The sequence below is a fragment of the Balaenoptera borealis genome (assembly GCF_965194805.1).
Source record: "Balaenoptera borealis genome assembly, chromosome: 3".
In the NCBI taxonomy this organism is placed as follows: domain Eukaryota; kingdom Metazoa; phylum Chordata; class Mammalia; order Artiodactyla; family Balaenopteridae; genus Balaenoptera; species Balaenoptera borealis.
The window spans coordinates 40,866,431-40,881,927 of record NC_138866.1 but is presented as its reverse complement, the minus strand read 5'-3'; the positions used below and the strand labels follow the sequence as shown (position 1 = coordinate 40,881,927).

General features: G+C 35.7%; 1 protein-coding gene and 1 long non-coding RNA gene across 4 annotated transcripts in view; one reads left to right on the top strand and one right to left on the bottom strand.

Annotated features, from left to right (window-relative positions):
• The window catches only part of LRRC9 (leucine rich repeat containing 9), a 101,620-nt gene that overhangs the window by 32,701 nt on the left and 53,422 nt on the right, over positions 1-15,497 (top strand). For both annotated transcript variants that reach the window (XM_082386427.1, XM_082386426.1), the window contains 6 exons: positions 78-254; positions 587-704; positions 4,283-4,415; positions 6,538-6,660; positions 7,276-7,391; positions 13,620-13,832. In XM_082386427.1, coding sequence (XP_082242553.1) covers positions 78-254; positions 587-704; positions 4,283-4,415; positions 6,538-6,660; positions 7,276-7,391; positions 13,620-13,832 — 880 coding nt within the window. The remainder of the gene's footprint in view (positions 1-77; positions 255-586; positions 705-4,282; positions 4,416-6,537; positions 6,661-7,275; positions 7,392-13,619; positions 13,833-15,497) is intronic.
• The window catches only part of LOC309626210, an 88,380-nt gene continuing 80,280 nt past the window's right edge, over positions 7,398-15,497 (bottom strand). Inside the window, exon 4 of one of the 2 annotated variants that reach the window (XR_014243028.1) lies at positions 7,398-8,150. This is a non-coding gene — a long non-coding RNA (uncharacterized lncRNA). The other variant, XR_014243029.1, reaches the window with a different exon arrangement.

Below are 15,497 nucleotides of genomic sequence, written 5' to 3'. Positions count from 1 at the left end.
TTTCATATGTAACTTTGTGTTCTCAACATTTTAAGGAAAATCTCTTTTCTTTGCATATATTTTGTAATCCCATATAGGTTTAATTCCTGCTATGAATTAATTCTATCACGTTTTTGTACATGGGACTTCAGAACATATGGTATTACAGGAGTGAAAGTAAAACGTGTCATCAAGGTTAACAACCGTATACTGAGACTAAAATTTGAAGAGAAATTCCAAAAGTTTTTGGACAATGAAGATATGCATGATTCAGAGTAAGAAGTTAACTTCCATAAGGAACATTTTTACAACAGTCTGATTTTATTTTGTAAAAAAAAGTCTTTCTGTTTTAAAAGTTTACAATATTGAAAAATATCCTTGTCAGTAAATAGTTCCTTTTCATGCATCTTCCTTGACTAGGATGACCTCATAGTTTATCCACATTGGAGCTCTTTTTGAGACTGAGGAGGAGTGGAAGTTTAATAATGACACTGGAACATCCAGCGTAAATGGGAAATATCCTGGGCAAGGCATATGGTCAACTTATCTACAGCTAGGCTTTTCTGAAATCAATTCTAAAACTTTTTTTGTCTTAATTATTCTTAAGGAGCTGTCAACAGATGCTGGAATGCCTTTTTTATGTTTTTGATCCTGAAGTTACAGTGAAGAAAAAGCATCTGCTACACATACTTGAAAAAGGATTCAAAGACAGTGAAACGAGCAAGGTAGCATAAAATGTCATTCAGAATAATGCTTTCTTCCTAATGAATAAAGCTCTGCCACTGATTAAGCGTGGTTTGATTCTCAATGCTTTCATTCATGTTATAGCAAACTTATACTGTTTCACAAAAAGCTTAGTGCTATCATGGAAAGTACAATCCCTCAGTATCCAAGGGGGATTGGTTCCAGGACCTCCCACAAATACCGAAATCCAAGGATGCTCAAGTCCCTTATATGAAATGGCATACTATTGGCATATAACCTATGCACATCCTTCTGTATACTTTAAATCACCTCTAGATTACTTATAATACCTAATACAATGTAAATGCTATGTAAATAGTTGTAAGTACAATGTAAATTCTATGTAAATAGTTGTGGAAGCAGGGCAAATTCAAGTTTTGCTTTTTGGAACTTTCCAGAATTCTTTTTTTAAAATATTTTCAATCTACAGTTGGTTGAATCATGAATTACTTTATCTTCATGATTATCTATTTAATCTTTCTAGGCATCTTATATTTTATATTGTGATCCTTTTGTGGATGATCTTGAAATCCACTTCTTTAATCTGTTTTAAACTCTCCAAGGTCTTCTCCATCTTGAAAAAATTCATTCAGTTAACACTGCTGTGCTTTCTATCATCCTATTTTTCTCTTTACTTTTACTGCCACCATTTCTTTATTCTCTACTTCATTTTCCCCACCTTGATACTGATATTGCTTTATCCTTGGTCACTCCTGAGCTCCAAAATATCCAATCAACCTTTCTCGGTCCTCCACCCATTTGACGAGGCAGCTGTAGCACACTGGTATAGATCAGTGTTTCCTAATCCTTTTCTCATCATGGCACGCATAAAATCAAAGTATTGCTGCATTTGAATCCTGGCTTTCCTACTCACCAGCTGGGTGACTTCACCTCTCTGTGCCTGTTTCATCCATTCTGTAAAGTGAAGATAATAATAGTATCTACTTAACAGAATGGTTAGGATTTAGTGAGATATGCGCAAAAAAGTTCTTGGATACTTGTTCATAGCATCATTATTCACAATAGCCAAAAAGTAGAAGCAACCCAAATGTCCATTAACAGATGAATGGATAAATAAAATGTGGTATATACATACAATAGAATATTATTCAGTTATAAGAAGAAATCAAATTCTGATACATGCTACAACATGGATGAACCTTGAAAACATTATGTTAAGTAAAAGAAGCCAGACACAAAGGGACAAATACTGTATGATTCCACTTACATAAGGTATCTAGAATAGGGAAATTGGTAGAGACAGAAAGTAGAATAGAGGTTACCAGGGGATGGGGAGGATAGAGGGACGGAGAGTTATTGTTTAATGAGTATACAGGTTCAATTTGGGATGACGTTCTGGAAATGGATAGTGGTGATGGTTGTACAACATCGTGAATGTACTTAATGCCAATGAATTGTACACTTTAAAATGGTTAAAATGGTAGCTTTTACCTTATGTGGTTTTTTTACCACAATAAAAAAAAAAAATCACCAAGAAAGCTTTCCAGCCTCTCGGTGGAGAATAAATTGGAGAGGGTAGAAGCAATGACAGGGGCACTATATGGGGGAGGTCCTACAGCAGCTCAGACCAGAGATGATGGTGGCTTCAGCAGGGTGGTATAGTGAGAGTGCCCTCACTGTACTTTCTGGAAGAGAAGTAGGAAGGAGGTGAGGAATTGAGGAAGGCGAGTGAAGTGCTCAGGGTCATATCAGAGAACTCTGAACCATCATGGGCACAGAGGGTGGAGGAAGGATGGGGCTATTTCTGTGTGTTTTCTGCCTGCCAGACACTGTGCTAGCACTTTATCCCCTGCATCTCCTAAAGGAGATACAATATCTCTAATCCTTCCAGCAGCACTCTACACTGCTCTGTCCAATATGGTAGCCACCACCCACATGTGACTACTGAGCATTTGAAATGTGACTGGTCAGAATTAAGGTGTGCTAAAGGTTTAAGACATATAATACCAGTTTTTGAAGACTTAGTACAGAAAAAAAGACCATAATTTCTTATATTGATTACATATTAAAATGATAATATTTGGGAAATATTAGATTAAATAAAATATATTATTAAAATTTACCAAAAAAGTTCTTAGACCAGTTCCTGGCACATAGAAAAATTTTTATTAAATTCACCATTATTGCTGAAACATTTGATTATGAGACTGACACGCAGCCTTCTGTGCTAAGGAGGCAGGTTATTGCTGAAACATTTGATACTTTTGATTGCTCTTTCCATTTTGAAACTCTCCTTTAGCATCCATACACTATTGTTATCCTCACATTTTTCTGGTTGTCCCATCTTTGTTTCCTTTTCCTTCCCCGTCTTGCCTCTAAACAAGAAAATACCAGAAGGTTAAAGTTTACTATTCTGCCCTTATTTCTCCACACACCATCAATTACTCTCATTGTTAAGATCTTAGAAATGGGGGAACATAATTGGCTAGAAAAATCACTGGGTAGCACAAAGATCAGATAAGCTAAATTTCTATGTTATGGTGTGCACACAATGAGTAAAGATTGACATTTATGTTCTGCATCATTTAAGAGATGGGATCTGATTTAAAAAGATATGCTGTGTAAGCAGCTGAGAAGGAGGATTTGGCTTAGTTTGGCAGTGTCTGGTCCAGGCAGAGAGCCATGCACATAGCCTCTATCTAATGGATATTTAGTGATGTTCATGGAAAATCTGAGATTATAATTACTAGAATGTGGAATTTGTGATCAGATGAGCCACATTTTAGTATTTATTTTTCTAAATCTCTTTCAATAACAGGTTTCAATAAGAAAATAGGCAATTCAGCATTTATATAAAAGATATATTTTAGATAATTTGGCTACTAATATTAAGCTAGTAATAATTTCAAAACTCCAAGATAGTGCAAAGGAGGAGTAGACCTGAGTCCAAATCATGACCTTGACAATTTCTGCTTCAGTCCTTGGATAGATCATATAATCTCTCTTAGGTCTAGTTTTTTTTTTTTACTGCTAAAAATAGAGATTTTTGTTTGTTTTTTAGAGCTGCTTTCACAGCAAGTAATATGAATATTTCTGATAAAACACTTTTAAAGAAATAACTCTAATCACAATGCAAACTAAAATTTCCATGCATTAGCACAATGAGATGTATCTGGAAAATAATGTAGATTATTAGACCAATTATTAGACTATTTATTTATTTAAATAAGAATCTTCAGTGTAATTTCCCACAGAATTTTCTTTTTGGAATTTGCACAGTTGCTAGTGGAGTATCCTTGAAAATGTGCAAAACTATAGCTCCTGCACCACACAGAGTGGTCAGTTTTGACTCTGGCTGGTTTTACAGGAACAAATGTTGTTCTGTATTACTTTTCATAAATCTATTTGCATATAAATTTAAAATATATAAATGGTTTTATAGAATAAAGTTGCACCTGAAGGTTATCTACTTCTTTTCAGTGAGTCTGACCTGCAGTTTCCTTGCACAGACACATAAACATAAAATGATAAACCATCTTACTAAAGTTGAAGTATTGTCAGTCTTGTAAAAATACTCATACTTTGTTTTTCTTTACAGCTGCCTCTCAGAAAAGAAGCTGTTATTCTTGCTAACAGCCTAAGTATATGTGAGTGTCCCAGAATTGAATTTCTACAGCAAAAGTACAAGGATGAGAAGAAAAACTCTCTTGAGCATGAGCTCTTCAGACATGGTAATACAAGTATGCAGTGTTTCTGAACTTTTAAGTTCTAAGTATTGAAATTCATTAATTATTTTCATATTTTTGATACTTGGTTTTATCAACCTGGGAGGTTTTCTGAAACCCATTTTATTTAGTATTTACCAGTGTAGTGATACATGACTTTCTGATCTATTACTTTAGTCAGGTAGTCAACAAATATTTACTGAGTGATTATTATCAGCAACATCAATAGTGTGAGACTTATTCGTTAATCATATTTAATCCATCTTATATGAAATAAACACTTTTCATAATCTGCTTTTGTTCATTAAGTTGTGTCCTAAAAATAAACTTAACATATTTATGTACATGTTATACACACACACACACACACACACACAATCACCATACAAACCCCAAATTCATAGGAAAGAGAAAAGAGAACTTGGCCTATTTATATGATCATCATTATATAAAGCACTCGGGAAGGCAGGACTTATTTGTCCTTAATTATCAAAATATAAGATGATAAGAAACCCTGGTTATAAATCTAAAATTGGCTAAAGACAAATTGTGAAGTGTATGGATTGCTTTAAAGTTGCCTTATAGAAGATAAATGTTTGGTATCTTAATTTAGTCACAGTTATTAGTACTTTATTTGCACCTTGAATATATGTAAATAAAAGTACATGAGTCAGTTTGTAGGACACTTCTGGGAGAGGTTCCCAGGTACCCACAAACTGGGGACAAAGACCAGCTCATCATGTCCTCTCTTGCCCCACCCTCTTCCACTTTTCATTCTTCAGTTCCACCAGTATTTATTGAATGCTTACTGGGTATTAGGCATTTGGTTGGTGATAGGGATTTAGTCAATACAGACTAGACAGTTTCTCCTCTATGGTGCTTACAAACAATAATATCCAAATAAATGTAAAATTACAATTATAATAAGAGCTACAAAGATGAATTTGTACTATGAATAATGCATAGTACCAAAGAATGTAAAATAAAGAGAATTGATCAGGTCAGGGAGTAAGGGACATCTATTCTTTGGTCTCAACTATGCAACCTTCGGAAGACTGGGTAGTCAGAAATCTGGTTAACTGAATTCTATAAAAGTAATATTCTAGGTTCCAGACTCTAGCTCTGTTATAAGATGATTCATGCTGAACTAAATTATGTGTGTTTTGCAGTCTTTCATTCAGTTAATAATAATCAGAAAATTAAGCAGATTACTGAATCTAGAAAGAACTCCTATTTGAAAAAACCATTTGCTTCTTTTTTTCTCATCCTCTCCATTCTCATGTAAGAAATATCCATGACAGGGACTTCCCTGGCAGTCCAGTTGTTAATACTTCACCTTCCATTGCAGGGGGTGCTGATTTGATCCCTGGTGGGGGAGCTGAGATCCCACATGCCTTGTGGCCAAAAAACCAAAGCATAAAACAGAAGCAATATTGTAACAAATTCAATAAAGACTTTAACAATAGTCCACATCAAGAAAAATCTTTAAAAAAAAAAAAAATATCCATGATGTTTTTCTTGATCCTTCTGGAATATACTTTCTAAAACAATTAGGTTCTCCAAATTTACATTTCATAACTTGTACATAGTTTTTAAAAGTCATCTGAATACTTTATGCATAGTAATTAGAAGTTGTTTCATAGGATTCAGTGACTCCTAGAGATCCTTAGGATTTAGTGAATTTCAAGGTTCCTTAATACCTAAAGGGAAAAGAAATGTTCATCCATTCAGTAGACATATATTGAGTGCCTCTTATGATCTAAGCTATGTGCTGATGATACAGAGATGAATTTTTACCTAGTTAACAAGAACAACAAATTTCTTTTCTTAAATTAATTCATAAAAATATTGATAAATATTGTCTTCTTTCCTTCTTCCTTCTCTGTAAAGCTTTGCTTGATATAATCACAGGAATTCTCTTTTATAACCATTTTATTTATGCAACAAATATTTATTGAGCTCCTATTTTGGATCAAGCAGTGTGCTGTGTGCTTTACGGTGGCAGACAAGATAGCCAGGATCTCTACCTTTACAAAATATACAGTCAAGTCTGGGGCCAATAAGGAAGATGATATTGGAAAATTATTCAAATGAATTAGTGTTAAAACATTTTGTTTTTTCATACTAGGCATCCTCCTGATTACAAAGGTTTTCCTTGGCCAGAGTGTTCAGGCTCGTGATCAGGACTCCATCAGTCAAGCCAACTACCCAATGATTAATTCAGTGTTCATTCCTCAAAAATATTTACTAAGTATGTCTGCCATGAAGATAAATCTTTTTTCATCTTTCTGAATACAAAATATTTTCATTTAATACAGATGCTTACAGTTTAACCTCTACCTAACAAAACTTATAAACTTTTTTATAAAAACCTGTTCCTAGCTACTAATGAACTTCTATATTTCTATTTCCTACTTCAGTGACATTTATATATGTGTGCGTGTAGATATTTTATTTTGTAAAAGTTTGTTTTATGTTTTATATACACAGATATATATATATATGTATAATATATGTATTTCAAAAAATAGAACCCACCCAACTTTTAACAACAAAAAAGTAATATATTTGTCAAAAACTATATGGCTAAACATTGAATAGAAAAGTGAAAAAGTATGAAAAGGAAAAGGAGATGAATAAAACTAAACCCTACTAGTCTTTGTAGTGAAAGGGTGACTAGTATTTATAGAATTAAGAAATTGTCTACAGTGGTGGGAAGATATAAGAGAAAAAAACCTCAATGACATAATATTTAGAACTTACTGAGTTTGTTGTTTATTAATCAATGTAAGGGTGAAAAAAGTATATTATATATCATTTTGAAGAATGTTTGTTTTGCTTGTTTTTGTTTTTTATTTTACCCTAGATTCTATCATGGGACAAAGAAACTGTGATTGCAGCATTCGGCAGTACAAGTGGTTTGTCTTTGATCATGACCTTGTTTTGCCTGAATACATCGTAGAATTTGAGTATATTACAGTGGTATGAATGCATTTTTTAAAATTTTTCTTTATTTTTTTGGCTGCAGTGGGTCTTAGTTGCGGCACGCGGGATCATCGTTGAGGCATGCAGGATCTTTTGTTGTGGCACACAGGCTTCTCTCTGTGTGGCACATGGGCTTCAGGGCACAAGGGCTCTGTAGTTTGCAGCACGCAGGGTCTCTAGTTGAGGCATGCGAGCTCAGTAGTTGTGGCGCGTGGGCTTAGTTGCACCAGGCATGTGGGATCTCAGTTCCCTGACCAGGGATCGAACCCATGTCCCCTGCATTGGAAGGCGGATTCTTTACCACTGGACCACCAGGGAAATCCCATGAATGCATTTTAAAAACTGGAATTCCTTAAATGAGAACGGAACAGTAATTTGAAGCCTCTTAATGTTATGTTTATAATATATATACAGGCATACCTCGGAAATATTGTGGGTTCAGTTCCAGACCACTACAATAAAGTGACTATTGCAGTAAAGTTAGTCACACTAATTTTTTGGTTTCCCAGTGCATATAAAAGTTATTTTTACACTATACTGTAGTCTATTAAGTGTGAAACAGCATTATGTCTAAAATATATATATACATACCTTAATAAAAAAAAAGTATACTTCATTGCTAAAAAATGTTACTCGTCATCTGAGCCTTCAGTGAGTCATAATATTTCTGCTGGTGGAGGATCTTGCCTCCACGGTGATGGCTGCTGACTGATCAGGGTGGTGGTTGCTGAAGGTAACGGGTGGCCATGACAATTCCTTAAAATAAGACAACAATGAAGTTTGCCGCATCAATTGACTTTTTCTTTCACGATTGATTTCTCTGTAGCATTGCAGTGCTGTTTGATAGCATTTTACCCACAGAACTTCTTTCAGAATTGGAGCCAGTCCTCTCAAATCCTGCCACTGCTTTATCAACTAAGTTTATGTAATATTCTAAATCCTTTGCTGTCACTTCAACAATCTTCACAGCATCTTCACAAGGAGTGGATTCCATCTCAAGAAACCACTTTCTTTGCTCATCCACAAGAAGCAACTCCTCATCTGTAAGGTTTTCTCATGAGATTGCAGTAATTCAGTCATATCTTCAGGCTTTACGTCTAGTTCTCTTGCTATTTCCACCATATCTGCCAATACTTCCTCCACTGAAGTCTTGAACCCCTCAAAGTCATCCATGAGGGTTGGAATCAACTTCTTCCAAACTCCTGTTAACGTTGATATTTTGACCTCTTTCTGAATCATGAATGTTCTTAATGACATCTAGAATGGTAAATCCTTTCCAAACAGTTTTCAATTTCCTTTTCCCAGATCCATCAGAAGAATCTCTGTCTATGGCAGCTATAGCCTTATGAAATGTATTTCTTAAATAATAAGACTTGAAATTTGAAATTAGTCCTTAATCCATGGGCTGCAGAAAGGATATTATGTTAGCAAGCACAAAAACAACATAAATCTCATTGTACATCTCCATCAGAGCTCTTGGGTGACCAGGTGCATTGTCAATGAGCAGTAGTATTTTAAAAGGAATCTTTTTTTTTCTGAGCAGTAGGTCTAGACAGTGGGCTTAAAATATTCAGCAAACCATGTTGTAAACAAATGTGCTGTCATCCACGTTTTGTTGTCCCATTTATAGAGCACAGGCAGAGTAGATTTAGCATTTAAGGGCCCCAAGATTTTCAAAATGGTAAATGAGCATTGGCTTCAACTAAAAGAGCCCCTAACAAGAGACTCAGCCTGTCCTTTGAAGCTCTGAAGCCAGACACTGACTTCTCCTTTTTGGCTATGAAAGCCCTAGATGGCATCTTCTATATAAAGCTGTTTCATCTACATTGAAAATCTATTTTTTAGTGTAGCGACCTTCATTAATGATCTTAGCTGTATCTTCTGGATAACTTGCTGCAGCTTCTACATCAGTACTTGCTGCTTCACCTTGCCACTTCTATGTTATGGAGAAGGCTTCTTTCCTTGAACTGCATTGAACCAACCTCTGCTAGTTTCAAACTTTTCTTCTGCAGTTTCCTCACCTCTCTCAGCCTTCATAGAATTGAAGAGAGTTAGGGCCTTGCTCTGGATTAGGCTTTGACTTAAGGGAATGTTGTGGCTGGTTTGATCTTCTATCCAGAGCACTAAATCTTTTTCCATATCAGTAATAAGACTGTTTCACTTTCTTATCATTCATGTGTTCACTGGAGTAGCACTTTTAATTTTCTTCAAGAACTTTTCCTTTGCATTCACAACTTGGCTAACTGTTTGGAGCAGGAGGCCTAGTTTTCAGCTCATCTCAGCGTTCAGCATGCCTTCTTCACTAAACTTAGTCATTTCTAGCTTTTGATTTAAAATGAGAGGTATGTGACTCGTCCTTTCACTTGAACACTTAGAGGCCATTGTAAGCTTATTAACTGGCCTTATTTTAAGACTGTCTTGTCTCAGGTAATAGAGAGGCCCAAAGAGAGGGAGAGAGACAGGGAAATGGCTGGTCAGTGGAGTAGTCAGAACACACACAACATTTATTAAGTTCACCATCTTATATGAGCATGATTTGTGGCACCCCAAAACAATTACAATAGTAACATCACAGATCACAGATCACCATAACAAATATAATAATAATGAAAAAGTTTGAAATATTATGAGAATTACCAAATGTAACACAGAGACATGAAGTGAGCAAATGCTGTTGGAAAAATAGCACCGATAGACTTGCTTGATGTCTTCAATTTGTAAAAAATGGCAATAAACCAAAACACAATAAAACAAGGTACGCCTATATATAAGTATAAAATGATTATTCTTTAAAGGACTTAATTTTCAAAACAAATCATTATGACACCTAAATATTTTATCATGCAAATATATTACATGAGTAATATATAACTGTAGTCTCACTGGAAAAGATTCAAACTGTATTGAAGAATATAGAATAAACACGAAAATCTGCTTTCACCTCAATCCCAGCACCACTCCCTTTCATGAAGGCATCCCCTTTTAATAGCTTTGTGGGTTTGCTTTCAATCTTTTTTTCTGTGCATTTACACATATAACAACATATACCATTTTACGTAGTAGAGTCAAGTTCTAAGTATTCTGTAAATTTTTGCCTTTAACAATATGTTTTGGACAAATTTCACTTCAGTACATATAGGTCTATACTTCAGTCTTTTGGTGACTTCATACTATTCAGTTAAACTGTGATTTATTTGACTGTTCCCCTGTTGATGAAACATAGGTTGTCTCCAATTTTATTACTATTTAAAACAATATTTCAGTGAGTATCATTGCAGATGCATCTTCCATACAAATATGGAAGTTTTTCTGCAGCACATATTTGTAGAAGAATTGGCTAGTCAAAGGATATATGAATATATGTGTTTTAATTTTGATAGATTTTGCCAGTACTCTTTACAGAAGTTGAACCATTTTATAAATTTCCAACAGTGTGTGACAGTGCTTGTTTCTTTACATCTTTACCAACACAGGTATTATCAATCTTTTTGTTTATATCTGATGGCCAAAGAAAGGATATTTTATCCTTTCATGTTCTTATAGATTATTTATAGTTTTATGAATCAGCTGTTATATCCTTTGACCATTTTCTGTTGGACTCAATCTTTTTCATATTGATTGGAAAAATCTTTATATGCATTCTAGATATTAATCCTTTATCTTTTATATATATTGCAAATGTTTTCTGTCACTTGTATTTTCATTTTATTTGTAGCAAAAAAAGTATTTGTCATTTTCATTTGTAATTTACAAGTTAATTTTTAAGAGATCAGATCTCTCCATCTTTTACATTATGGATTCTGAATTTTATGTGTCATTTCATAAGGCTTATATAAATATTCTCCTTTATTTTCTTCCAATACTAATATAGGTTGTTCTAAAAATTTTAGCTTTTTTTTTTTTGGCTGCATTGGGCCTTAGTTGCAGTACATGGGATCTTTGTTGAGGCATGTGGGATCTTTTGTTGCGGCGCACGGGCTCTTCTTTCGTTGCGGTGTGCGGGCTTCTCACTAGTTGTGGCGTGTGGGTTTTCTCTTCTCTAGTTGTGGCGTGCAGGTTTTCTCTTCTCCAGTTGTGGCGTGCGGGTTTTCTCTTCTCTAGTTGTGGCACACGGGCTCCAGGGCGCATGGGCTCTGTAGTTGTGGCAGGTGGCTCTCTAGTTGAGGTGCCCGGGCTCAGTAGTTGTGGCGCATGGGCTTAGCTGGCCCCACTGCATGTGGGATCTTAGTTCCCCGACCAGGGATCAAACCCACGTCCCCTGCATTGGAAGGCGGATCCTTTACCACTGGACCACCAGGGAAGTACCTAAAACTTTTAGCTTTTTAATTCTATCTAGAAATTGTTTTATTCTGTGTGAGGTGGGGGGGGGTCAAATAATTTTATCCTTAAAAATGGACCAAGCATCATCTTTTTTACTCTATTTTGAAATATTAGCTATCATTAAAATTATTTTCATATATAAGGGGTCTATTTATAGATCCTTCTATTTCTATTCCATTGATCTCTCTGTCTAATCTTGGACACCTACCACATTATTTTGGTTATTACAACCTGATGATATGTTTTGATATGTGATAGGGCAAATTCTCTTCCCCTGTCCCCACTTATATTTTTTTTTAATTCTTGGCTATTCTTGAACATTTTCCTTTCCAAATAAAATTTAGAAACAGTTTGTTAAGTTCTATTTAAAAGTCCTATTAGGATTTGATTGTGATTGTATTGAATTTAAATTTAATTTGGGGCAAACTGACTACTTTGTAGTATTGGGCCTCTCATCCAGGAACATGATAAGTTATTCCATTTACTCAAGTCCTCTCCCACATTTTCCTTTATATACGTCTTAAACATTTCTTGTTAAGTATAGTTCTGGGCATTTATATTTTATATTGTTATGAAGCGGATTGTATCAGTCAAATATGCTTTCAGTAAAAGACACAGAAATCCGAACAAACAGAAAACAGAATAACTGAAATAACAAGAAGTAGTGAGGCCAAGTCCCTGGCTGTTGTGACTGACTTCAGTGATGTTGGCAAAGAGCTCCATCATCCTTCTGCTTGCCACTTCATGAGCTCTTTTAATCGGAATATTCAGTTCTTTCGTCACCTCTGGGAAGTTTCTTTCTCTTAATTCCTTGATCATTTCTTCTCTTCCATTCTCTGTTAAGCCCTCTGGAACCTCCGTTTGTTAAACATTGGACATTCTGAACTGATCCTGCATGTATTTTAATTTTTTTTCTCTTGTATTTACATTTCTGTTTTTAAATTCTGTGTTCTGGAAGATGTCCTCAATATTAGCTTCCACTTGCTAATTTGATTTGCTGTCGTATCCATTTGGTTTCTCAGAACGTTTATTGAATATTTTCTATTTCTAATTGTTTTTATTTTGACTTCAAAGCATTTACCCTATTCTTTTCTACAGCAGCCTATTCTTTTATAGATGCTTTGTTCTCCCAGATTTTAAAAAATTCTCTTATGGGGACTTCCCTGGTGGTCCAGTGAGTAAGACTCCATGCTCCCAACACAGGAGGCCCGGGTTCGATCCCTGGTTGGGGAACTAGATCCCACATGCATGCTGCAACTGAGGGTTCACGTGCCGCAACTAAAGATCCCGCATGCTGCAATGAAGATCACGCGCGCTGCAAATAGGACCTGGTGCAGCCAAAATAAATAAATAAATATAAAATGAAAAAGTAAAAAAAAAATTCTCTTAGGGACCATTTTGGTTTTTTCTAGAGCCATTTCTGTTTGTTCATGTTGTTTTTGCCCATTCATCCACAGTTCTTATGATAATTACTTAGTTGCCTGATAATTACCTAGAGCATCCTCCTGCTATTTTATTTGTTCACTCTGAACATCAAGTTTCTTGGGATCTGCTCTTTGAAGTGGTTATCTCCTGCACATATTTTGGCTGCAGGTTACATTTCTGCTCCTATTTGTCTATCAGTTCAGTCCCTTCTGATTTATATCTCACAATTTTTAGTCTTTTGTTGGTACCCTCTCCACTGTTATAAAATATTTTTAAATTGTCTTTTGCTAGTTTTAAGGAATTTTCAGCAGGAGGACACAATTTTAATCTACTATCATAGATTTCCTAATGTGATACTCATCATAGATATTACTATATAACAGGAAAAAAAGTTAATTCATCTTTCCTACATAGCCTGTTTCTTTTTCAAAATGATAGATACAGCAACCAAATTTTCAACATTTTTAATAAATTTTTTAGGTCAAGGCTCACTCTTTATTTTCTGCATTCAACAATGTTATCCTAGAAGAAAGCAAAAAAAATTCAGAAGGATCAGTATTGTCCCAGGATTTGAAATTTGATGATGAAGTTATAAAAATGGATCCCAGGATCAAGCCCAGACCAAAACTTATTAGCTTGGATGATAAAACAATACTTTCCCTTGCCAACACTAGCATTTACAGTCATATTGTGGTGAGTATTATGAGGAATAAAATTTGGGGACACGAACCTTGAATTTGGTCAGAATCTATCGCATGAAATCTAAAGATATTAAACCACCTATCTGATGATGCCAGGCAGCATGCTGTCCATGCCGGGCATGCTTAAAAGTGCCCAGCCCTTTTCTTCTACAGATCAGTGTTGTCCAGTAGTAATATAATATGAACCATATATGTAATTTTGAATTTTCTATTAGCCACATTTTTTTTTTTTTTTTTTTTTTTTATGGCTGTGTTGGGTCTTCGTTTCTGTGTGAGGGCTTTCACTAGTTGTGGCAGGCGGGGGCCACTCTTCATCGCGGTGCGCAGGCCTCTCACTATCGCGGCCTCTCTTGTTGCGGAGCACAGGCTCCAGACACGCAGGCTCAGTAGTTGTGGCTCACGGGCCCAGTTGCTCCGTGGCATGTGGGATCTTCCCAGACCAGGGCTCGAACCCGTGTCCCCTGCATTGGCAGGCAGATTCTCAACCACTGCGCCACCAGGGAAGCCCTAGCCACATTTTTAAAGATTTAAAATTAAAAGGTAAGATCAATTTTAATAATATATTATAATTAACTCAATATATCCCAAATATTATCATTTCAACATACAGGCAATATGAAGATTCATTAACAGATAGTTTCATGCTAAGTCTCTGAAACCTGGAGTATATTTTACACTCACAGCACATTTCAGTTCAGACACAGTTCAAGTGCTCAATAGCCCCATGTGGCTAGTGGCTATCATAGAGGACAGTGGAGGTCTAGAGGTAGCCTTGTAATTTGCAAGGAATTTCATTCCTGAATAACAAATAAACTCTCTTTAACTGATTAAGATAGTAAGTTTCAAAACAGTTTCCAGGACCAATCAACATAGAATACAGGAGTTTTATCTTTACAAAATTAATCAACAGAATTTGAGTAACTTATCGAAGCAACTTACTTTACACTAAGGAAATTCTATTGAGATATTAAGCCTCCCTCTATATCTTGACTCTCAATCTGTCCATTTCAAATCTGCTACCATTCTGTCCAAACTCCCTTTATCTCCGACCTAGACTACTTCCATAGGGCTACTACACAACTCCAGGAGGCACCATGCACATTATATTCTGTTAATGTGCTCTTTGGATGCCATTCACTCTATAACTTGACCATAACTCAATACAAGGTGTGTGTGTCTGTGTGTTGGGGGGTGGGGGAGGTACATGCCTACTAGAGCTATGCAAAAGAGGCCTTGTCCTGCTTCCGCTTTAAGGCCACAACCCATTCTCCATGTTGAAGTGAGAGGAGTCTTTTCAAAATGCAAGTCTGATTTGTCATCCCTCACTACTCCTATTTGAAATGCTCAAATGATTTTCCATTGTTTTAAAAATAAAACCAGAGTCCTTAATATGGCCTATAAGGTTTTGCATGACCTGGTCCCTGGCCTGTCTTTCCACACTCTTCTCATATTACCCTCCCTTTAGCAACGTATGCTCAGCCTCCTTTTTGTTTCTTTAATGTACCGTTTGCAGCCACACAGAGCCTCTGCACTTGTACTGTACTCCTGCACTGTACTCCTGCATGGAATGTTCTCCCCTGACCCTGTTTCTCCTAGTTAACTCCCACACATATTTTTGATCTATACTTAAGCATTAAATCCTTCTCTTACCTCTAGG